This window comes from Sminthopsis crassicaudata, chromosome 2 (assembly GCF_048593235.1).
Source record: "Sminthopsis crassicaudata isolate SCR6 chromosome 2, ASM4859323v1, whole genome shotgun sequence".
In the NCBI taxonomy this organism is placed as follows: domain Eukaryota; kingdom Metazoa; phylum Chordata; class Mammalia; order Dasyuromorphia; family Dasyuridae; genus Sminthopsis; species Sminthopsis crassicaudata.
Genome location: NC_133618.1, coordinates 148,695,354 through 148,721,867, shown reverse-complemented (window position 1 = coordinate 148,721,867; position 26,514 = coordinate 148,695,354). Strand labels below are relative to the sequence as shown.

The 26,514-nt window shown below is 37.8% G+C and overlaps 1 protein-coding gene across 1 annotated transcript; it reads left to right on the top strand.

Annotated features, from left to right (window-relative positions):
* The first annotated feature begins 269 nt into the window (after window positions 1–269).
* Window positions 270–25,775, top strand: ZNF892 (zinc finger protein 892). Its single transcript, XM_074287642.1, is given in 7 exon segments — window positions 270–2,847; window positions 4,689–5,148; window positions 11,226–11,314; window positions 17,091–17,217; window positions 17,631–17,726; window positions 21,309–22,524; window positions 22,526–25,775. Coding segments are annotated over 6 exon segments (1,677 nt in total). The 5' UTR covers window positions 270–2,847; window positions 4,689–5,114; the 3' UTR covers window positions 22,641–25,775.
* Window positions 25,776–26,514: the final 739 nt, after the last annotated feature.

The window sequence follows — 26,514 nt, the reverse complement described above, 5'->3', positions numbered from 1 at the left end:
TTTTTTAGTTTTGTTTCAGTCTGAAATTTATCTTATATAAAGTTTTTGTAGACTTTCTAACGGGTCTTTCTGATAAAATGTGAACTCCTTGAGGGCATGTATTTGTCTTGATATTACAGTGCCTAGCACAGAGTAGATGCTTAATAATTGAGTTTGCTGATACTGCTTTTATGGTTGCTTATTTCTAGGTTCATTGATTTACCCATTCACCAACCATTTATTAAATAAAACATTGTTAGTTTCCAAAAAAGATAACCAATAAAATTATTTTTAAATTTTTCATTTATTTATTTAAAGTTTTTTATTTACAAAACATATGCATGGGTAATTTTTCAACACTGAGCCTTGCAAAACCTTCTCTTCCAAATATTCCCCTCCTTCCCCCCACCCCCTCCCCTAGATGGTATGTAGACCAATATATTAAAGTATATGTTAGATGCAATATATGGGGGGCAGCTAGGTGGTGCAGTGGACAGAGCACCAGCCTTGAATTCAGGAGGACCCGAGTTTCAAATCCAATCTCAGACACTTAACACTTCCTGGATGTGTGACCCTAGATAAGTCACTTAACCTCAATTGTCTCAGAAAAAAAGATGCTCAGTTCCCACAGTCCTCTCTCTAGGTATAGATGGCTCTCCATCATTGAACAATTGCAACTGGTTTGAATCATCTCACTGTTTAAGAGAGCCACAATCATCACATAAGTCTTGTTGCCGTATATAATGATGATCTGGTTCTGTTCATTTCACTCAGCATCAGTTCATGTAGGTCTCTCCAGGTCTGAAATTATCCTTCTGATCATTTCTTACAGAACAATAATATTCCATAACTTTCATATCCCATAACTTATTCAGCCATTCTCCAATTGATGGGCATTCATTCAGTTTCCAGGTTCTTGCCACAAACATTTGGGCACACACAGGTCCCTTTCCCTTCTTTAAGATCTCTTTGGGATATAAGCCCAATAGTAACACTGCTGGGTCAAAGGGTATGCACAGTTTGATAACTTTTTGGGCATAATTCCAGATTGCTCTCCAGAATGGTTGGATTCTTTCACAACTCCACCAACAATGTATCAGTGTCCCAGTTTTCCCACAGCCCCTCCAACATTCATCGTTATTTGTTCCTGTCATCTTAGCCAATCTGAGAGGTGTGCAGTGGTATCTCAGAGTTGTCTTAATTTGCTTTTCTCTAATCAATAGTAATTTGGAGCATCTTTTCATGTGACTAAAAATAGTTTCAATTTCTTCATCTGAAAATTGTCTGTTCATATCCTTTGACTATCAATTGGAGAATGGTTGAAATCTTATAAATTTGAGTCAGTTCTCTGTATATTGTAGAAACGAGGCCTTTTTCAGAACCAACAAATGCAATTTAAGACATGGTTCCTTTTGTCATTGAGCTTACACTACAGCAGGAGGAGGTAAGTCACAAAGCATTAATGTTGGGGTGAGAGAGTAACTCCAAAAACATATTGGGGTTTTGGGTCGTATTGCAAGATGTCTCAAAGGAGTTTGTAGGTTTAGAGCACCTTCAAATTAAGAGGCAAAGACTTTATTAGTTCGTGGCTAATTTCCAAAAAGGAGTGTTAGCCATTAACAAGGGGAAAGGTGCCAGCGGGGAAGGAGGCAAGTTCTTTATGAACTACAAGGCAGATAAATGTTCCTCAGGAGCTTGCTGCCATGGGGTGGGCGTTCCTAATGAACCTGTACGGAAGTGGGCTACAAGTGGATACTTTCATAGGATTATATAGTCTGGCCGTTGACGTCTATAGCCCAGCCTTCTTACTGAGTCCAGTGGGGGGGGGGTTGTAGGAGTCACTTCGGAGGATTCCCCCCGGGGCAGAGTGGGAAGAGGGAGGTGGGATCCCAGCTGTGGGTCTGTGTTTGGTCACTGCTGTACTTGCTCAGGAAAAGCTAAGGGTGTTGGTCGACACTGGGAAGGTGTTTCTTTTCGTTCGGATCCGGCTGTGGAAGTCGGGGCTCCCTTCCCACCTCCTCGGGCCACACTCCAAAGGAGCCAAACCTTCGTCAACTCCGGGATTTAAGCCGCAGTGCGCTTTATGCCCGGTCTGGCAGAGCTCAGGGACGGGAAACGAAGCACAAGAGGCTCCTGTGGTGGAGAAGTCCGGGACAGAGTTCGGAGCGGCGGTAAGAGAGGTGTGACGCGCCTTAGGGGCTGGCCAGACAGGCCTCTTCCAGATGAAAAGGACATGACCAATCCGGCTCCCGGATGTTACTGATACTGACTTAACGGCCCACACAGATCCGCATTTCTGACACTTTTTTCACCCCAAATTGCCCTCTGTTACTTACGTTTCTTGAAGCCAAATTCCTTGTATCCCCACGCGCCTGGGCCTCGGCAGGTGATTCACAGATGCTGGATTACAGGGTTACGGTCATTGGAGAGGTAACTCCAGATTAACTGCAGAAGAGTTAGCTGGAATTCCAATCTCTGTAGCCGCCGGTACAAACGACAAAGTAGTAAGGGGAAGCCACGACAATTCACTTTTGCCCCGGGCCACCCTTCCAGAGGAGCCGGGAAAAAAAGTTTCTCGGGCTGAGCGCGGGGTTGGTTTCCATGGTAACCGTCACCCACCTCCGGCGCTCCCCCGCGTCTTAATTTGCTGGGCCGCAGCTGCACGGGAGCAGTTCCTACGATCAGAGCGAAAGTTCCGAACGGGTCCTGAGGCCGGGGAAGGCAGAGGCATTAGACTTAACGCGAAGGAGCAACCGGACCCTGATAAAAGCCTCCCCAATTTCGCATCGCTGGGTCTTTGTGGGAAATGGGAAGATGAGAACCGGAAATAACTCACCCGGAGCATTCTGGGAATTGTAGTTTGGTCAGGTAAGGGGGGGTAAAAGGGGGTCCTTAGAGCCGAAGGCAATTCCGTTTCCGGTCTCACGTAGGTCCTTTTGTTAGTCTGGTCCGGCTCCCGCGTGGGAGGTGAGTTAAGTCTGGAGAGTGCGTAAGAGGGTGTGTGTCCTCGAGGTGGGGGAGGAGAGAAAGATGGACAGAGACTGGAGGAAGAAGCGCCTGGCTTCCCCTCGTACTGGTGAACCAGACTTTAATCTCTGGAGCCGTGACTGGAGCCTTTGGCTTCGGATTTAGCGCTTGGGGGAGGGGCTGAGCGTGAGGATATGCGCACGCGCCGTGCGCCTCCCTCGCTCCTGGCATGTGCTTGCGCATGTGTTACGAGATAGTCTTGGGGTGTAACTGTTCAGTGTGAGCTTGTGCGAAGTTGTGTGGTTGGATTTGAGTTAGTGCGCGCGACTCCCGGGTCCCGACCTGGGAAGTCAGTGACCGAGGTGGAGAGAGAAAGAGTAACAAGTTTAGAATCAACTAGACTGGGCAGCTGGGTGGTTCAGTGGGTAGAGCTCTGGGTCTGGAGCCAGGAAGACCTGAGTTCGAATTCAGCCAATCACTGGCTGTGTAACCTTGGGCAAGGCACTTAACCCAGTTGGTCCCAGTGTTTCCATCCGTTAAATGGGGACCCAAGGAGCACTTACCTCTTGGTACCTAGTAAGCGTTGTATAAATGGTAACCGTTATTATACTTATCAGACACGTATCCAGATCCCACTCCGCGTGACTTCGGACAGGTCACTCTGCAGCATCCATTTCCTTATTTGTGGCTGGGACTGCTTCTGAGGCCCCTTTCAGTGCGCGAGGCGGGATGCTGGGGTGGCCCGCCCAGAGAAGAGCGGGAGAGCTCGTGCGCCCGTCTTACAGTATAGTTGTAGAAAAAGCGCCTTTTGTGGTACAAAGTGATGTCATCTGCCATTGCGGGGGTCTTAAGGTGCAAAGGACTTGACCTATGTTATCTCTTGAGCTCATCCAACTATCGTGTGATTCAGATGCTTTTATTATCCCCATTTTACAGATGAAGCAGTCGGGTGAAATGATTTGCCTGGGCTAGTGTCACAGGGGGGGGGGAGGCTCCAAGAATCTAGCCGTGGCGTGGTTACTTAAGCACGCAGGAACATGACCCGCCCCGTCAGTCAGTGATGGACGGGTGTTTTCCGCAGTTCTACAGATGACACACGCACACACAAACAGCTCTCACTCTCTGCTCTTTGACGCAATGTTTTGGGGAAGATCAGTAGGACATGTGGAAAGGAAAAGGTACATTTTTAGTAAAACTGTTAAAAGCATCTTTAGCATAGTCACTTATTTCAAATTAAATTGGGAGAAGACAATTTTTTTTTTTAATCAGCACTTAATTAGCATTTAATTCCAATTATACACCTTGTTAGATGAATGAAGAGAAGGGGCGAGTTCCTGGAATTATTCTAAATTGTAAAGAGACTGTAGGGGCACAGCTAGGTGGCGCAGTAGATAGGGCACCAGCCTTGAATTCAGCAGGACCGGAGTTCAAATTTAATCTCAGATACTTAACACTTCCTAGCTGTGTGACCCTGGGCAAGTCACTTAATCCCAGCCTCAAAAAAAAAAAAAAAAAAGAGACTGTAGAAGGGAGATAGTGAATGACAGAGACTGCACCACAAAGCGGAAGCAGCTGTCTTCCCTCTAGAATTCACTTTTGCAGTAGTAAATGCCATGTTTTCCTAGTTCGGTCTCTGAGCCTGAGTTAATATCATTATACCGTAGGCGTGTTTGTGAAGTTAACTCTTGTGTGCCTGTTTGAAGAGGTTCCTGGTCACGTGTCGCTTCCCTTGTGTGTTGCAGGTCCCTGGGCCGCCTCTTCAGGAGCCACGGACAGCACTGACGGCGTCTGTAGTCCACACCGGCCTGGCATGGGCTGCTTTCTTGACCCTCCCAGTAGCTCTTGGTAGAAGCCAGGGAGACCAGGGGGGGTGTTCCACAAGGTGGACTAACTGCAGGAAAGAAATGTGAACTTCAGGGAAAAAAAGCCTAACTGAGGAAACCTCCAGAAACTACCAAATCCCCATCCCACACAGACAGATTGGAACTTTGAGTGAAAGTGGGAGATAGCTGCACAATCATAATCCTGCCTAGGAAGGAGACCTACCCGACTTCTAGAACACCATCTGGCACGAGAGAAGGTGCTGGTGGTAGTGGTTTTTTTAAAAATTACATCTGGGAGGTCAGGACTTGAATGAAATTAAGCCAAGGCAGCAAGAAAGGGCGACCATGGAAAAATTACCTCAGACTCTTGGAGAGAGAGGTAAGAACTGGAGGATGGGGCTGAGTGGAGCAGGTTTATCTTGAGTAGGAAAGTAGAAAACACTTCAGGGAAGCTGCTGGGTAGTGTAAATTAAAGGCTGGGAAACTTGGTCAGTAGTGTGTTATGGACTCCAAGTGAGTTTCACTTTTCCAGTTGAGTTTTTTACCTTTCTTTATTAACATAACCCTGTTGTACTCTCCTAAGTGCAAGGTTAGTGACACCTATAATAGGGTGTGGAAGTCAAGGATACTTAAGTCATTCTGATCCTTTCTGAGCTTCTTACTCCAGTAGGGAATTAGTGATTCTCTGTTTTAGGATAAATACAAACACCTCAGCTTGTTAGTGTGTCTCTAGCCTCTATTTTCCAAACTTATTTGCATTACTTCTCTTCATGCGCACAGACTTCCTGCGAGGCTGTATCCTTTTCAGCAGGCTTTGAGATACAGTTTAGAACAGCCTCATCTCGCACTCTTAGTGTTCTCTTCTCCTTTCCCTGATACTCTGCTTGAACTCATCCTTCAATGACTAACGTCCTCCTGTCTCTCTTTATACTCTCCCCATTACAGTGATACAGGTATTGAATCTCAGCTGAGTTCTCACTGAAGCAAGACATCCTGCTACTTTCTATAACTGATTGCTTATCCATTTCTACACAGCATCTACTCCAACCCTTTGAAGTTGCCCCATGTATCTCCCCCTCTGCCTTCTCGGCTGAGAGCATTCCTTCAGCCTTCACTGAAAAAAAAGTCCATTTGACAAGGGCTCCCTCCCTCTTCTCCTTCTCATCTCGTATCCACCTTCGACTTTTCATTCCAATCTCTAATGAAGGTGGTCCTTCTCATGATCAAGGTCAGCTCCCTTATGTGGACTTTTGATTCTTTTCTCTTTCACTTTCTCTACCAGTTTGCCTGCCGCCATTATACAGAATTTGAGAATCACAAAATTTAAGTATTGGACTTTAGTGGTCATTTATCCTAACTTGTGCACAAAAGGAATCCTCTCCATAACATATCTTACAAAAGACTGTCCAACTTCTTTCTAATCTTCTGTCTAGTTCTTAGTCTCTTTTTAATCTTCTTTAATCTACACTGGCTCCTTTCTTGATACCTTCAAATATCCCTCTGTCTCTTTCATTCTTAAAAGATACTTGATCCCACCAACCTTTCTAGTTATCCTTTTTCTTTCCTTCCCGTCTCAGCTAAACCTGAAAAAAAGAACACTATGTGGTACCTTGCTTTCTCTGATCTCTCTTACTAATCCTCTGCGATACAGTTTCTAATCTAGGCATCATCCAAAAATACTCTCTCCAAAGTTACCAATGATCTTTTAGTTGGTTTTTGCTTAATCCTTATCCTGGAACTTTTTTGAACAGTTCACTTTCTCCTGGATGGTTTCTCCAGATTTTTGTAACACTGCGCTCTGGGTGGTTCTCCTCCTACCTGATTGCCTCTTCTTATTCTCTTTTATTGCTTTATCCTCTGTAGCACAGCCATTAGTCATGGGGTCTTTTTCCTCTGTACTGTCTCACTTGGTGATCTCTTCAGGTCCCGTGGGTTTACTGCTCATCTTTATGTCGATGACTGCCTAGTCTCCTGAGATCCAGTCCCATATCCCCAACTGCCTTTTAAATATCTTGAACTGTGTGTCTCACGGGCATCTCAAATTCCACATATTCAAATTAAACCTTCCCCTCTTGCATTTCCCAGTTGCTGCCATTATCCTTCTATTTATTCACCCAGATTTGCAACCTGTATGTCATCCTCAATGTCTCACTCCCTCTACACATAAAATTCTTTGCCAGACCTTTTTGTTAATATCTTCATGGCATCTCTTGTCTGTTTTCTTTTCTGGACTCACACAGCTATCACCCTAGTTCTTAAAGTGTAAGTCTGACCATATTACACATGCCACCTTCTCCCCTCACTGAATTGTATTGGCTCCCTATTATTTGTAAAATCAAATAGAAAGTTATTTGGTTTGGCATTTAAAGTTTTTCACAAACGGGTCCCTTTATGACTTCTATTCTTGTTTGTTTTGACCCCTCTCTACATATTTCGCAGTCCAGTTATACTAGGGTACTTGCTTCTCTTTTCCATAATATTCCATCTGTCTTTCTGCCTATACACTGGATGGACCCCATGGCCAAAACATTTTTTCCTTTTTCTCACGTCTGCCTCTTATCCCTGGCTTTGTTCAAGTCAGCTCAGATGTTATCTTTTTCAGTAGGCTTTTGTCAGTTTTGAGCCCTTTCTCTTAGATAACCTCCATCTATTCTCTATGAATCTTGTATGTATTTATTTATGTCTCTTGCACCTCTTGGAATGTGAGCTCCTTTTTTTTATTACTGCCCTCCCCTCCAGTTTTACCACAGGACCAGTAAGTAGTAAACATTTAACAAATGCTTGTTGACTGACTGGTCTCTTAGAACCCTTTTCTTCTTCTTAATGAACTTCTTAAAGTTCATTGCATGTACTTCATTTTATGGGAAATAATTTTTAAAATTTCAGAATTTTATTGTTGGAAGGGAACTCGTCTACCTAGACCAACCCACACCCAAAGGAATTCTGACCATAATTTTATACTTGAAAAGTGGACATTTAACTTCTGCTTAAAGAAAACTACCAAAGGAAACTCCATTTATTCCTATAGCAGCTCATTCTTATTTCCCCAGATTTTAATGTTCTCTCCTCAGGTTGTCTTGTATTTAGTCATCTGTGTATATATTAGTGGAATATGATCATTCAGAAGGCTGAGATTGCTATTTTTGTCTTGGCATTCTTAGTATTCAGCACAATGCCTTACATATTGTAGGTTTTTAATAAATGTTTGTTGAATTAAATTTTCACTTGTCAAATTACTCTTATATTTTGTTCTTATCTTACCCTTATAGAAATTCATTGAGGTCCATTGGACATCTATCATTTCCATTTTACATGTTAGGAAGTAGGTTTGACTAGATGAAAGTCATTGCAGATACTACAGTAAACATCTTTTGAGTGGTAGCAATACCACCATTATGTCTATATCCTAAAGAAATCAAAGAAAGAAGAAAATCCATATGCACAAAAATAAATATAACAACTTTTTTTTGTTTGTTTTAGCAAAGAACTAGAATCTAAGGGTTTGTCTTTATTTGGGAAATGACTAAACAAATTATGGTGTATGAATGTAGCAATATTATATTAAGAAACGATGAAAGGGACTATTTCAGAGAAACCTGGGAAGAGAGCAGGACCAGGACCAGGAGAAAAATTATAATAATATAAGTAAAAACATCTTTGATAAACTTAACTCTGATCAATGAAATGAATAGCCATGTTCACATCATGAAGTATGCTTCTTACCTGCTGATACAAGTGATGGCCCCAAGATATAAAATAAGACGTCCATTTTCAGACACATTCAACACTAAATGATATTTGTTTTGCCAGACTTCGTATTTGTTGAAATGGCTTAGTTTTTCCTTCCCATTTTTGGTATATATGGTATAAAGGGGACTAGTGTAGTGAAGAAAAAAATGGGTCATTGTTGTGTTTTTAACAATGTACAGAAGAAAACAAAAAGAAGGCCAGAAAGAATCAGACAAATAGAGCAGCTTCTAAAACTACATGTTGATTATATATATTTGAAAAGAAAAGTAAACCATAAAACAAATTGAGATCCACGGTTTCATATTTTTTTCTACTGTATATATAAGGAAATGCTACTTTTATTTTACATTTTAACTTCAGAATTAAAAAAAAAAGGTTTTTTTTATTTAAAGATTTCATCATTTGTTAATGACAGGCATTCCCATACATATTAAATATCCTATAGTATATGCTTGGTACAATATATATGTGCAGAACCGAATTTTGTTGTTGTTGCAAAGGAAGAATTGTATTCAGAAGGTAAAAATAATCTGGGAAGAAAAAACAAAACAAAACAAAAAATGCTCACAGTTTATACTCATTTCCCAGTGTTCCTTTTCTGGGTGTAGCTGATTCTGTCCATCATTGATCAATTGGAATTGGATTAGCTCTTCTCTATGTTGAAGATATCCACTTCCATCAGAATACATCCTCGTACAGTATCATTGTTGAAGTGTATAATGATCTTCTGGTTCTGCTCGTTTCACTTAGCATCAGTTGATGTAAGTCTCTCCAAGCCTCTCTGTATTTATTCTGTTGGTCATTTCTTACAGAACAATAATATTCCATAACATTCATATACCATAATTTACCCAACCATTCTCCAATTGATGGACATCCATTCATCTTCCAGTTTCTAGCCACTACGAAAAGAGCTGCCACAAACATTTTGGCACATACAGGTCCCTTTCCCTTCTTTAGTATTTCCTTGGGATATAAGCCCAGTAGTAGCACTGCTGGATCAAAGGGTATGCACAGTTTGATAACTTTTTGGGCATAATTCCAGATTACTCTCCAGAATGGTTGGATTTTTTCACAACTCCACCAACAATGCATCAGTGTCCCAGTTTTCCCACATCCCCTCCAACATTCATCATTATTTGTTCCTGTCATCTTAGCCAATCTGACAGGTGTGTAGTGGTATCTCAGAGTCATCTTAATTTGCATTTCTCTGATCAATAGTGATTTGGAACACTCTAAAAAGGCTTTTTCTTAAGAGTTTCACAAAGTAATTCTTTGCATATCAGTATCTAAATCCAAGAAAAACATAAGTATGTTTTCCTTCCTTAAGGAGAATAGTTGAAGGATAGAATTGGATTCTGTATTGTATATTACAAGTCAGACGGGAATTAGAAATGACTTTACAAACATAGGTCCTGATTCCTAGATCAGGACTGAGTTGTCTTAAAGGAAAAAAAAAGGTTTGTTTGATGATTTTTCTGAAAAGAACCTTTCCACCACCACATCTATATCCTTGGAATCAAACCCTCTCTTGTTAGAAAGAAAAACAGTTAAGAAAAAACAACAAATATCCAAAATAATAGATACAGGGACCATGTCTAGTTAGGACAAAAGGAATTACCTCAATTTAGAGGATTCCCAGGGGCAAGCTTAGACCTCTTTGGATATTAGTGTCCTCTAAGGAGTTTGTATTAGGATGATTTTTTGATGGTCCTTCTGGCATGAATATTCTGCCCCTCTCAGCTGTGGAAAGAAAGTATGTTTTGTAATCAGTTCTTTTGGACCAAGATTGATTATTAAAAATAGCTACAGCTTGTGTTCTTTTATTACATTATTATAGTTATAACCTATCTCGTTCTCCTTATTTCACTCTGTCCTAATTTTACTTTTACCATGAGGATAAGGAAATAATCAGAATTAAGTTCCCTTTAGTCAGCATTCATGGTCTCTGATCTTAGGAAATGGTGGGATTGGTTCTTTGGCTTCTATGTGACTTCTTTGAAAGTATGGTAGTGTATCGGTTAGCATTTTTAAAATACTACGACTATATGACTGTGTCACTTATAATTCCTAGGTGTGCTAGGGATACAAAAACAAAAACAAAAAGATAAAAGTTTACTCTCAAGAAACTTAAATTTTGCTAGGAGATGCAATGTGTGAACATATATGTGTGTGTGGGGGGGTATAAATTTGAGGAGGGAAGCAGAGAGCACTAATTCCCCGTGATCCAAGAGATTTCTTCTAGGAGATGACTTATGAAGTGAATTTTGAAGGAAGCTAAAACCTCTGAGGAGGGAAATCCTGTTTATGAGCATGAAGGTGACATATGGAATGCTGATTTCTGAAAACAGTCAACAGCTAAAATATAAACTCTAAGAAGGAAAGTGTTTCTGTATAAAAGATCTTGAAGGGGAGGCTACAGCCATATTACAAAGGGCTCTAAATCCCAAACTGAAGCATGGATACTGATTTTTTCTTGAGCAGGGGAATGATATAATCAGACCTGTGCTTAAGGTTTTTTTTTTTTTTTTTTTTGGTGGGAGGCACCTGTGTGGAAGTTGGAACCTCCTCTAGGTAAAGAGACTAGAGCAAGGAGAACAACTAGGAGACTATTGCAATACATCAGAGATGACTCCTATTACACATGGGGATTTCCAACTTAACCTTGGAGTTATTCTTAAAAGTTTTTTCTTTTTTTTTCTTTAGCTTTGCCTTCTCAAGATTCTGCCCTTTCCCAAAAGAAGAATTCAGGGGAGGATAGAATGACTGCTGTAGTCCTGACAACCAAGTCCCAGGTGATTTATGATTTCTCTTCTTTCCTGAAATGCTTTATTTGTTTGAAGAATGGATACATTTTCTTCCCTTGCCTGGCACATCTCAGAGAGCCCTAATCAAAGAGGCTGGTGGAAGAAAATATATTCTATATTTGAATGGTGGTTCTGCCTTTCTCCGTTAGTGTTTCCCTAACCAACATACACTCATTCTTACCTCCATAAAGCCATCTAGAATTCTATGCCCTGCCCCAGATTTCAAATTATACTTCTATGTGCATCTTGCATTTCAACCTTTATCTCCCCCTTACCTTCCAACTCCCTCTAGAAGAATGTTACCTGTTTGAGAGCAGGAATGGTTTCATTTTGTCTTTGTATTCTCACACACTTCTGATTCTCTCCAGGGTCAAATTTAAATCCTTTTACAAGGGCTTCTTAAACTTATTCTACTCATGATCCCTTTTTGCCTAATAAATTTTTACATCACCCTGGGTATTTGGCTCTATAAAGCAGACATACAAACTAAATATTTACTGATGTAAATCATAATTTTGTGATCCCTACATTCAGTTACAAATCCCTATATGGAATTGAAATTCACAGTTTAGGAAGCTGGGCCTTAGTAGAATACACATTCATTCATTCATTAGCTGTTGAGTTGAATCAGACAGATTGCAGTGTTTCATTCCCACATGTTTTCCAGGCCTATTTAGGTTATGAGAGAGAGAACATAAAGGACTGGTTTTGGAGTTAGGAGGACTTGAATCCTCCCTCTGGTAAAATAATGGATAAGGCATTCAACCTTTTAGTCACTTAGGCAATTTTCTTAGAATTTCTGTATCAGTGGAGGGAATTTCTATACTGAGGGTTCTATGTTCCATCAAAATGACATGTCTGAATTCCCCACCCCTGTGACTTTTATAAAAATTTGAAAAGTGAAGATACTATCCATGATTACACATTAAGGGTTATCGTCTTCAGTAGACATTTGCTTCTCCATATATAGGACAATGCTAGATGCTGAGAATATGAAGTAATATGTGACTAATTTTTATGATGAAAGGGTGTTGATTTAATTCTCGTCATATAGAAATTTTGCCATCTTTTAGAAGTACAAGGAATAAAAAACTCTCATAGATGATAAATTTTTTATATCAAATTAAGTATATTTGAAACCATATGTTTTCCTTTTTATAGTCCTGCTCTACCCAAACATAAATTCTAGTGTGTGACCAAACTCCAAAAATCATTTCACCTAATTAAGCTTAGTGTGGAAGTAAACAACATCCATTTTCAACTAATTTTGTAACATCTAGGATGTTACAAATCCTCCAGAATTTTCTTAGTTGTCAGTTCCTTCTTTAATGTGGTCACCTAAGTGTCATCCAAACATATCCAAAGTACAACTTTTGTCTTTTCAAATACTACTTAAAGGATATTAAAATCCTTTCAGATCCACAAGTTTTAGTTATTTTGAAAATAATCTTTTAAAAATTAGTAAGATGATACTCACTTGTTATTAGTAAGAATTACCAATCAGTTCTTACCTGCTCTATAAGATAATATCAATTTCTGAACATTCATAATTATATAAACTCTCTGCACAAATCTTTTTTAAAATTAATTTTTATAATTATAACTTTTTTTGACAGTACATATGCATAGGTAATTTTTTTTTTTTTAACAACATTATCTCTTGTACTCCCTTCTGTTCCAAATTTTTTCCCTTCTTCCCTCCACCCCCTCCCCTAGATGGCAGGCATTCCCATGCATATTAAATATCTTATAGTATATCCTAGGTACAATATATATGTCTCTGCATAAATCTTATAATTTTTGTTCCCACAATGCTTCTTTAAAAGTCTCTGAATTTAAAAATTCTTTGTATTGTTTTTCTAAAGATCTTATCACAACCCCCAAATGTCAGTTTTCTAAGTAGCCTACTATGCAGTAGCTATATTTTGCTTGACTTAGAAGTATGAGAGATTGACCTAAAATGTGAGCCTAGATTCTTTATAAGCTATATTATGCATTCTAAATGCTTTGCTAGAGAGAGTGCCATGTCTCTAAAACAAAATAGTTTTATACCCAATACAGTATTATTTGCATAATCCATATTTTGATCCCAGATTTAATCGCATTTAAGATGGATGATGACAAGATAATGAGCTATTATTTAAGCATTTCGGTGTGTCATGCACTATGCTAAGTATAGGGGATACAAAGACAAGCAAAAACACAGCCCCTATCCTCAAGGACCTCAAATTCTAACAGAGGAGAAAACATGGAAACAGCAATGTTTACAAAATATATACAGAGTAAATTGGACATAATCTCTGAGAGAAGGTACTGGGGAAGGGTGATGAGGGTGGACTATGGGACCAGGAAAGACTTGTTTATTTCACATATTTATCTACCATGTTATTTCTAGTGATTATTTTCCCTTGTGTAACTTAAGTATTTTTCATGAGTTAAAATATATGTGTTTTTAAGAATGGTGCAGTTTCAGTGCTGAGGCCCATTTTTCTAGGACTAGAAAAAACCTTTGAGACCTTCTAGTCTAAATAATTCTTCCCTACTGTGTTGGGAATGGTACTTTTCCTAGGTATAGAAGGGACCAACCCTGCATCTTTGCTTTTTAAAATAGTAATATAAAAAACAAGTTAACATTATTTAAGGTATACTTCATTCTGCTTCCTTGCTTTATATAATTCTGTCTCATGGAATCTGTGAGCAGTTATTTGCAAATTACAAATTCTTGATAAAAACTTATTTGCTCTTATAGAAAAGTCTGAGAATTTTAAAAAGTCAGTCAATGGATTTCACTAGAACAGGGATTTTAAGAGAAAAATGATAGGAATGTTCTAGCTTCCAAACATGCTCACCTATCTTGGAGTTAGGATTAGTACAAAATAAGGCCTTCATTTCAAATCTGGCCTTTTTATACTCTGCATACCTAAGTAATCTGCCATGAGTCAATGAGTTTGGACTCACTTCTACAGATCTAGGCATCTCAATGACTAACATGATAGGATAGAGCTCCAGGGAAAAAATGAGTTTAGGAAACCACTACTTACAAGAGACCATTTGATATAGGATTGTGAATTTAATAATTTATTGTAAGAATAAAAATGTATAAACCTTGTAATGATAATGATCCCTTGTCTGCGCTTTAGTGAATCTGTGACATTGATGTATTCCCTTCTATCCTAGCATATACCTTAATCCATTCAGGCCTTCTTGTCCTGTGATTCTTGTTCCTGACTTTTGTGAAATCCTCCAAGTAGGACTTGGCTAACATGTGGGAGGCCTTTTTTAAGGTCTTAAGACACCACAGAATTTCCCCATATCTTTAACAAATTATTTTAGGTTATGAGTGACTGTATGGTTTGGTGCATAAAGGGCTGTTTTAGAGTTAGGAGGAAATCCTATCTATGGCAGGACCATGGGCAAGAGGCATTTATTCTCTTAGTCACTCAGGCTAGAATTTCTGTATCAGTAGAGTGAATTTTTAGGGGGTCCATAAGACCAAAATTATTTTTATAACAATACTAAGAGATGATTTTCCTGTTAAAATATTCTTTTTCAATTATATATCTGTGTGAAGTTGGATAGCCTTCATTTATTTCAACTAGAACAACATTGTAAGAGACAGTGCAAAAACAGATATGAGAATCCAGCTGTCTTCTGTTGATGTTAAGAGTTGCAGAAATATATAAAGCACTTCTCACTGATTTTTTAAAAAGAGAGGTAATTTTTATATTATTGAGTTAATATCTATGTTAACATTTATCAGCTTTAAGTTATGGTGTGAAAAATGTTGATAAACACTCTTTGGAGTCCTCAGTAATTTTTAAGAGTATAAGTGTGAGAACCATTGCTCTAGGTATTAACCTTTTTGTTGGCACTAGGAAAACACCTGCACTGTACCTTTGTTGTGTTTTGTTCTCTTTGAATGAACAAATCATCTTTTTTTCATTCATACATTTGCCTGACTTTGTCCTTTACTCAACTTCTTGCCTTCAGGTCATTATTTGCAAGATACTGCAGCTTGCTTCAGAGTCATCCTTTGAAAGCTGTCATTCTGTTGTCCTTTTTATCATCCAGAATTAATTGTTTGAAATCACAGTGATCTAGAATTTACTTACTAGCATGTTAAAGAGAATATTGGTATTAAAATTAGTTTGTATATCCGAGCAACTTGGGTTCATTGAAAGTGTCATGTAACTTTCCATATGCATTTCCTTTTTCCTCTGCAGCTTTGGAAGCAACCCATTGTCTAGTACTTGTGCAAAATAATATATACTGATAAGCTAACAGCTCCTAAGTCTTCCTAGTTAGTTATCCCAGTTACAGTTGAGACCATGTGCATCATTGTTGGTGATTAAGCTTTTCTTTCTTTCTTGTTTTTAAAATTATAACTTTTTCTTGACAGAATATATGCATGGGTAATTTTTTACATTGTCCCTTGCATTCACTTCTGTCCCGACTTTTTCCTTCCCTCCCTCCTCCCCTCCCCTAGATGGCAGGCAGTCTTATATATGTTAAATATGTATATCCTAGATACAATACATGTGTGCAGATACAGTTTTCTTGTTGCACAAGAAGAATTGGATTCAGAAGGCAAAAGTAACCTGGGAAGAAAAACAAAATTGCAAGTAGTCCACATTCATTTCCCAGTGTTCCTTCTCTGGGTGCAGCTGATTCTGTGCATCATTGCTCAATTGAAACTGAATTAGATCTTCTCTTTGTTGAAGATATCCACTTCCATCAGAATACATCCTCATACATTATTGTTGTTGAAGTGTATAATGATCTCCTGGTTCTGCTCATTTCACTCAGCATCAGTAAGCTTTTCTTTTTAGTGATTATGGATAATATTTTCAGCATCAGAGTTTTTCTTCCATTTGGACTCCTAACAATATATCCTCTATAACAAAGACTATATATCCCTCTGTTTTATGCTTTGCTTTGTTATCCTTGTGGCTGCTCCATCAAGGAGTTTTAAATGCTTTTTTATATGTGCATGAGAAATACTTTGTTGGGAACTGTGTTTGCTCTATTGTCAGATGCTTTTTTGTGAAACAGCAAAGTAAGGTCTCATTCTCATACCTTTCAGTTATTTAGCTAATGATTTAGTCTGCAAAAATCTGCTTGTACTTTTCTTGTTTTCATCATAGAACTCTTGGTACATGTGTGGACTGTTCCTAAAGACGTTTTTAGAGATGGAAAATGTTTATAAAAGAAAGAAAAGTTATAGAATACACAGATAACAAGAAAGGGACTATAGCAAAAACTTTTCAAACATGAAGTTCTGATTTTAGGTGTATTAATTTTCTTCTTTTTTCTATCACATGCCTCACTCTTAAATCTCAATATATTTACTTGTACTTTTCTCAAACTATCCATGTAACTGAAATGCTTTCTTCATAACACCTTCCAGCCAAATTCTGATCCCACTTTCTAAAAGGCTTCTTTCATGATCATTGTATTTAGATTTCTTTAGAATCTCTATAGCATTTTTGTCTATATCACACAATCTGACACTTGATTATCTATGTTATGTTGCTCTGTTCCACATGTATATGTTTAGTCACAACAGGATTATGTGCTTCAGAGTTGGGGACCATGCTTCATATTATAATTTTATTTATCAGACAGTGTAGTACCTTGCTAATTGTGTAATAAATAGACACTTAGATTTGACTTGGCATATGTAAAACTCTGATAAGGAGCATTTTGTGCTTTGTGCTATCTCTGGTGTTGGTTGCCAACTGCAAGAATGTATTTGATTTTTCAGAAATCATTGACGTCAAAGGAATTGGCTGTGAAATTTACCCAGGAGGAGTGGGAACAATTGGACCCTGCTCAAAGAAACCTGTACAGAGATGTAATGTTGGAGAGGTATAGAAATCTGGTCTTGTTGGGTAAGGACAATTTCCCCTTGTGAATTTATTCATTGCACATCCTTATTTCCCTAATAGCTGGGGCTTAGGATTTAGCTGAATTTTGGCTTGCTTTGGGATTCATGAATCATTTTACGTTTTCTAATTAGACATAGGAAATTTATTGTGCTACCCCTTGCTTGGGTTGTAGCATTTTTGTTCTTGCATAGATCTGAAGACGTAATGAGAGACTTCCATCCTTATAATTGGGAGGCTACAGGAAACAATTGCTTTCAAAGTGCATAGCAATTCCCCACCTTTTTTTGTGAATGGAATACTGAATACTATTCAAAAGTTCTTGATATTTACCCCATACTACTCCATCATGTTCTTTTTTTCCTGAAAATTAAGTGGTTGTGTTACCTTCAGCATAAATTTTTTGTGATTATGAACAGGACTTCCAATTTCTAAGCCTGATGTAATCTCCCAATTGGAACGAGGAAAAGAGCCATGGATGCTGGAGAGAGAAGACTCAAAAGGTGCCCACGTAGGTGAGTGTAGGGAATAGGTAGGGAGAGTCATTGGGAATAACAAGCCAACTAATTGGTGATAGCTTTGAAATATTTTGGGAGGAACTCTCATCGGATTCTCTTGTCTGTACAGAAGTGAAAATTAACATGTAATTAATGCTCTCATATACTTGGCTGAACAATTTTTTCTTTTTTTCTTTTTTAAATTTTATAATTATACATTTTTGACAGTATATATGCATGAGTAATTTTTTTTTATAACATTATCCCTTGTATTCATTTTTCCATATTACCCTCTACTCCCTCCCCTAGATGACAGGCAATCCTATACATTTTACATGTGTTACAGTATAACCTAAATACAATATATGTGTGTAAATCCAATTTTCTTGTTGCATGTTAAGTATTAGATTCTGAAGGTATAAGTAACCCGGGTAGATAGACAGTAGTGCTAACAATTTACATTCACTTCCCAGTGTTCCTTCTCTGGGTGTAGTTGTTTCTGTCCATCATCAATCAACTGGAAGTGAGTTGGATCTTCTTTTTGTTGAAAATATCCACTTCCATCAGAATACCTCTTCATACAGCATTGTTGTTGAAGTGTACAGCGATCTTCTGGTTCTTGAACAATTTTTTCTTAAACTTCTCATAGTACTTTGCCTGGATTTTTCTTCTAAATTTATCACATATTGATGTACATTTCTTCCTATTCATTCCCTCGAGGGAAAGGTCTGCTTGAAACATTGTAGGTATTGAATTGAATTAAATCATTAAATGGCAATTTCCTCTGTCCAATTCAGAGCCTTCTCATTCCTGGCATAGTTTGCTGCAGTTATTCCTAGCTGATTTCCCTTACTCCCATCCGTCTTGCAGTCCTGCGTGCATGCTATGTTCATGCTAATCTATGTAAATATTACTTTCCTAATGTTAACTCAATCAGTAACGTAGTTCCAGTTGCTTTTCTTACTTATTTGATACTCTGCGTTTTATCATGTAGTTATTTTCTCAAGTCTACAAGTTATAATTCTTCTATGATTCCTTCTCCAATCTGATTCTGTCCACATCTTAACATAAGTCTTTATAGAGAGTCTAACCAGTGTGCTGGGAGGGTTTCTACTTTTACTCTTACTATCTCAGAGGTACCAGTGTGCCACTAAAACTAAGTGTTTGTTTTCTCATTCTTATCACATGACTTGTTTACCTCTATTTCTTGTTGTTTACTTTATAAAATCTAAAGTCTTCAGTAGTAATTTTCAAATTCTTCCTAGCTAGGTGGTGCTGCAAGGGATGGAGTGCTTGGCCTGGAGTCAGGAGGACTGAGTTTATATCTGGCCTTAGACATTTAGTAGCTGTGTGATTTTCAGCAAGCCACTTAACCTTTATCTGCCTCAGTTTTCTCATCTGTAAAGTGGAGATAATAAAGCCCTTATCTCCCAGGGTAGTGATGAAGATAAACGAGTTAATATTTGCAAAGTACCTTGCAAAACCTTTAAGCACTATATAAACACTATTTTTATAATTGTTGTTGTTTTTACTTACTCCCTATCTTGAATACTCACCTTTTTCCCCTCTTTGCTATCTGACTTGAAAATCTATTGTTTGAGTCTTTAACTATTCTGTCCTCCATAGCAAAAGTCCCTCTTCTTTTCTCCTCTTCTGTTTATCTTCTTATTTTTAAAGATCCAGATCGTGTCTGTTCTTTAAATCTTTTTCTCACCTGTTCTAGACTAAATCCCACCTTTCTCAGAATTCCTATTATACTTGTAGTTTGTGCTACAGAATATTTCACTTGATTATATACTTAGTGGTAATCTTACTGTTTTATGTAGAACTGTGCTAGAACCATGTAATTTTAGAGTTGGAAGGACTTGAGGCATACACTTACTTCTCTAGCATCACAGTGAGTCACACAGGAATTAGTCAGATGTTCTGACTCCTGTCCAGTAGTCTGCTACTATAATACACATACATTTGTTGTGTTGGTCTCATTCTAATATCTGTACTATAAGCTGGAGAGAAGGAATTATGTCTTATACTTCTCTTTCCAGTTCTGGACATATAGATTTTGAATAAGTTATTGATTAATTAATTTGATACTAAGTGATATGAATAACTTTATCTTTGGAACTTTTTTTTTTTTTTAGCTAGTAACCCTAGTTCTACCTCACCTTACTTGACAGTTGCTTTTTTGTTAGCTTTATGCAAAGCATTCTTGCCATGTACTTGGGAAATACATAAGTAATGGAGGCCCAAGTCCCTATCCTCTGAAACCACTGGTTAGGGAGATAAGACACATATGCTTAAAACAGTTTGGCAACAATTCAAGTGTACATGTTCACTGGGCCCAAAAAAATAGTACATAAATACTTTAGAAATTTATCAAAAGGAGAGATTGACATCGGCTGATATTATTGGGGAAAACTTTGTAGAGTTTGTTGAATTGAAAATTGTTCCTGAAAGATGCTTAGAGAACAGAGAAGTGGAAAAAAAGTATTTCTGCTAGGGAGACTGGCACAAACAAAGGCATGAAGTCAGCAGGGAACAGGGAGGTTTGGATGAGAGCACAGATGCTGCTGGGAGAGAGCGAACATGGTGATATTTATATCAGGAGATAGCGTCAGGTGAGAGTAGGGAAGGCTACAAAGGCAAAATTTAAGAGTCTGGCATTAACCTGAATGTATTGGGAAGTTTTTGAGTATAATCAGATAAAAAGGTGTTAGGAGGATTAGTCTGTCAGTCAAATACAAGATAGTTAAGAAGGGTTGGAGCTTAGGAGACTGTTAATAATAATTCCAATGGAACTTTATATTGGATTAGGTTGGTGGTTTTAGGCATTTCTGAAAAACACATCCTGATCTCAATCTGCCTTTTCCAGTTACTGTTAAATCTCATATTTTTAAATCTCTAGAGTTTAAGTTTCAAATTATTTTTTCCAAATTTCATATCTTGTGTATTCTTTCTCTACTTACTTTTAGCCCCTTTTATCATCTCTTCTTCACTTGGTCACAAAAATTACTTACAAAAATGTCTGCTCCAAGTTCAGAGAAATATTAGATTAGATCTAGATAACTTCTCATCACAGCATTCTGCTGTAGGACTCAAGTCATTGAACATAATCTCAGAAACCACAGGTAGGGGCTCCTTGCTTGTCCTAGCATTTGTTGAGTTTCTCCTCTAACATTCACTAAAAACTCTTCTAAATTATTCCTGTTCCCTGTGAACTTATATACTTCCATTTGACCATCAGCACAATCACATTGATATTCAGATTCCTTGAAGTTATGTCAGTACAATGTTAATTCTTCCTTCAACACACTCTGGATTGGTCAAAATACCCCATTAACTAACTAACCTGTGTCTTTACAAAGACCTGGGGAATAATTGACAGTTGCTTCTCCACACTACCTACCCTTGGATACACAGTCATTTCTCCTTTGTCAGCATCTTCAACCTCTGATACCCTTCCCCAAGAATGTAAGACATATTCAGATACTCTCAAGTCCCTTCCTTTTAGGCATTGTTTTCAGTTAATTTTCTTCTAAATAAAGTAATTTCCTTCTAACACAGAATATGAAGGACATTTATATTTTCCATTTCTTTCAGATTGGGATAGACCTGAAACTGAAGAATTAGTTTCAAAGCAGCACATTTCTGAAGAAGAATCATCACATGGAGTGTTAATGGAAAGACTCAGAAAGGATTCTGTCTTGGAAAAAACATGGCAATGTGAAGGTCAGTTAGAGGAGCAACAGGGAAACTATGAAAAACATTTAAGCCAAGACACAGCTATTCACAAGAAAATTACTGGGGAGAGAAACTATCAATGTACTGAGTTTGGGAGAAACTTTGGCCTAAGATCTTTCATTGTTACACCACAGAAAGTCTCTCCAATAGCAGAGAGACTACTTAAATGTGATACACTTGGAGAGAACTTAAAACAGAATTCAGACCTGATTAAAGATCCGAGACTTTGTGCAGGGAAGAAACCTTGGAAATGTAATGAGTGTGGGAAAGCCTTTAGTTACTGCTCGGCCTTTATCCTCCATCAGAGAATTCATACTGGAGAAAAACCCTATATATGTAATGAATGTGGAAAAGGTTTCAGCCAGAGCATACACCTTACTCTTCATCAGCGAATTCATACTGGAGAGAAACCCTATGAATGCAATGAATGTGGAAAAGCCTTCAGCCACCGATCAGCCCTTATTCGACATCACATAATTCATACTGGAGAGAAACCCTATGAATGTAATGAATGTGGGAAAGCCTTTAATCAAAGTTCATACCTTACTCAACATCAGAGGATTCATACTGGAGAGAAACCTTATGAATGTAATGAATGTGGGAAAGCCTTCAGTCAAAGCACATTTCTTACTCAACATCAGGTAATTCATACTGGAGAAAAACCCTATAAATGTAATGAATGTGGGAAAGCCTTCAGTGACCGCTCAGGGCTCATTCAGCATCAGAGGACTCATACTGGGGAGAAGCCCTATGAATGTACTGAATGTGGGAAAGCCTTTGGTTACTGCTCTGCTCTCACTCAACATCAGAGGACTCATACTGGAGAAAAACCTTATAAATGTAATGATTGTGAGAAAGCTTTTAGTGACCGTTCAGCCCTTATACGACATCAGAGAACTCATACTGGAGAGAAACCCTATAAATGTAAGGAATGTGGGAAAGCCTTTAGCCAGAGTTCATCTCTTACAAAACATCAGAAAACTCATACTGGAGAGAAACCTTATAAGTGTAATGAATGTGATAAAGCCTTCAGCCAGAGCTCTTCCCTCTCTCAACATCGAAAAACTCACACTAGCAATAAAGCCAGTAAATATGGAAAAGTCTTCAGTGATCACTCAGCATTTACTCAACAAAAGAGAATTCATACTGGATAGAGATTCCACTAATGCAGTGAATTCAGCAAATGTTTGAGGGTTTACTGTGTGTCTAGCACTATGTTTAAAAGTGCTGTGGATACTGTAAGACGCTGTTACAAAAAAGACCATGCACACCAAAAAATTATTATGGTTGATTTGTAGTCCTGTTTGGGATCCTGATGTAGGTGTGTTGAATATAAATGTGGAGTCTTGCATATTTTAAAGTGTTTTAGTGGATGACAGTGAGGGACTTCTTTGGCAAAGTCAGGCTTGTCTCTATACCAGTAATGTGATGTGAGGTATTAAATCCCTGAGAAAGGGAGTGGGGTGACCTTCAAAGGAGTAAGGCTTTCTAAGCAAGGATATGGAATACTTTAGAAAAACTGGAGGTGAAAGAATGCAAGCTTTGGAGAAAGTGCTATCCAGAAGATATTAAAAACATTTAAAAGCAAAAGCATGAGAAAAAAAAGGGAAAAGAGCAGGAGTGGATAAAATTCAAGAAGTATTTATTGATATAGGCAGCCTCAGGTGAATACCCATAACCAAAATAAAGGTTGTCAAAAAATTTTGTGCAGAGCATTCAGAGCATTGCTTGTGTTGGTGAGGCCTTTGGTTTCCACAATAGTAAGTTCCATGTGGAAGCCAAAGTATGCTAGACCAATGGCCAGTCAAAAGGAACCTGCCCTGGCAATTTAGAGAAATTTTAAGAATGCAACCTGGATCTATAATTAAGAATCAGGAAAGATTAATAAAAGAATTGTAACCCTAAAGCTTGGAGACCAATAGCAAGCATTGCTTCCAATAGCAAGACTTGCAGATTAGAAAGGAAGGGAATAAAGAATAAGAACTTTCTGATAATTTAAATGCTTCCTAGATGAGTAGCTTGAAAATTTTTTTGTGATTTGCCTCAGCTGTACTGGGTCGTATTGCAGAATTTGATGTAATTTTCTTGTGTGTTTGAACTTCTTATGTGCTGGGCTAGAGTGGACAAAGTAGGAAAAAAGTACTCTCAGAGAAAGGAAAATAGAGAAACACAGTTAACTATAGGATAGGTTTTTTTCTTCTCCCTTTTAACCCCCCTGGATGATAGAAGAAAAAAATAAGGCCATGGTGACACAGGGCATCATCTCTATATGGTCAGGCTATCCCATTTTATTATTATTCTCAAAGAGTTTGCACTGTGGTTGAAATAATCTTTATCATAACTATCCTGAGCATCAGAGAATTCCTCTTGAAGAGAAAATTATGAATGTCTTATAGCTGTAATCATCAGGTCTTTGGCTGAGCTTGACCTCTCCAGGCAGAGCAGAAGGACCAACCTTAAAGGCTAGTCTACTGGGCCACTAATATTTGCCATGATTATAGTTAACTGTGGGCCCAGTACAGAAATCATGCCAGACAGTGTCATAATAACAGATCTTTTCATTCTTAACTAATATGCAAAGTGGATGTCTTATATACCCCCAAATCTTATGCGTTGATCTGGTGTATAGAACAGAAATGTTTACTAAGGGAAATTAAAGGAATATGAAGCCCTAAATAACAATATTTGTTCTCTTAAAATTCTCTAAGGTTTAAAAAGCACCTTTATATACATTTGATCCTCACAATAATCTTATGAGGTAGATGCTATTAATCCCTTTTTATATGTGATTAAGTTGAAGCTCAGATGCTAAGTAACTTGCCCATATAATAAGTGTCTGAATTGGGATTTAAATTTGGTCTTTCTGGTCCACATCTAGTGTTCTGTCCCCTGTGCCAAACTGCTTCTGAGATAATATCCAGTTATAAAGTAGGAAATGTGAAAGTATCTTGAGAGTGGGATATGGTTAAAGAAAAGTTTGAAATGAAGTAAACAATAGTAATAATGTGGCAATAGAGGTAATTGACTCTAGTTTAGTTCAAACCTAATCCTAGGAAAACATTAATATGTGGAGAAAACAATATATACATTTTTAATCTGCTATATTTAAAACAATGTAAAAAGTTTGTTGATAGTTGGAAGGGTTTTAAAAGATCATTGAGTTCTACTTTTTTGTATTGTGAAAACAATAGTGAAACTTTTACAGGTGTTTATGGTTCTCAAAATGTTTTACAGATTCTCTCAGTTGGATCTTTAAAATATTTCACAAGTGAGGAAAGAGGCTTAGAGAAGAAGGTTAAGCCTACCAAAGTTCTGAAGCTTTTAACTAGATTTAAATAAGCCAGCAAGATTAATTGGATTAAAAGCTAATGGTTTTCTAAATTCAGGGTTTAGAAAATAAACCGTCAATATTTGGTTATTGACTGATAGCCTCTAGGTTGCAGAAAAGAAGTGGTTAAAAAGGAAGGAGTGAGCTTTTGAGCCTGCCTTTAAAATAACTATTCACAAAAAGGAAAACGTGGAAGTTGTGTAATAGTTAAAACGAAATTTTTCTTTTGTTTGAAGACATCTACTTTCTGATTAGGACAGGAATATAAGTAGGGAACTCAGATTCTGGAAAAGTGCCAGCTTTTCTTTTTATTGATTTAAGAAAGAATGGGCTCATGGTTTCTAAAGGCCCCTAAAAAATTTTGCATGTCCCAATGTGGCATAAAATAACATTACTCCATTAGGACTAAGTACTAGGGACAAATTTTGGCTTATAGGCCAGAAACAAGCTCTGGAACTTAGTAGGGCTACAAGCTCTGGGGATTTATAACCTAAAAAATGTCAAAATTTAATTCTAAATTTGAGTAAAAAAAAAATTAGAGGTAGAACAAGTGGAGATGAAATCCCAGATGCATATACTGTTAGGTTTCATGGTCTATTCTTTTATAATTATTTCTTAAAATCCTTCATTAAAAAATGATTGTAATTGCAGATCACATTATTGTATGTACTTGGGTAAACAATGTTTAAAAAAATTGACTGGAAGTGGAGTGGATGTCATAACCAAAATGAACAGGTGCACCATCTAGTGGCAATCTTCATGGAATCTGAGGGAATGATTCCAAGTAGAAAAATGAGAAGCACATGCTATTCTGACGCAGGCTGGTCTGTGCCCTGCTTGAGGTATTTTGACTATATATACTTCAGGGCATTTTGTAGACCTGAGATGAAAGCTAGCCAAAAATTGGAAACTTTCTCAAAGGGTAGGAAATGTTGGTTGTTTTTGTCCCCAAAGAACATGATAAAAGATATAAATTACAATAAATTTGAATTCCTTTATATTGGGAAAGATCTTCTGGGATTTTTGGGTCTTTTATCTAGTGGAGGACATAGAAAGGACTTTGGTTTAAATCTTGACTTTTGTTTTACCTACCTATAAGACTGTGCAAATCATTCTGATAATTTAAGTGAAATGGATATTTACACAAATATAAATGGTCCAGATTAATGCAAAAGATATAATATTTAAATGATTCTCTTTTGAAAAAAAAATTTAAAAAGTCATCAATGAACTCCCTAAGAAAAAAAAAAGTCCCCAGTATCAGATGGGTCCATGAGTGAATTCTCCCAAACATTTAAAGAAAATTAATTCCAGTACTATATAAATTATTTGGAAATATAGGCATATCATATTTCCTTTTCATCTCTCCCCCCCCCCCCGCCCCAGGTAATTGGGGTTAAATGACTTGTCCAGGGTCACACAGCTAGGAAATATTAAAAGTGGCCGAGACCAAATTTGAGCTCAGGTCCTCCTGACTTCAGGGCTGGTGCTCTATCCATTATGCCACCTAGCTGCCCCCATATTTCTTTTTATGACACATATATTTAAACCAGGAAGAACAAAAATGGAGAAGGAAAACTATGGACCAATTACCCTAGTAAATGATGTTTCAAATTTTTAAAATAAAATATTACCAACGAGATTACAATGTATCACAAAGATCATATGCTACAACTAGGTGGGATTTATATCAGCAATGCAGGGCTGGTTCACTATTAGGAAAATTATCAGCACACT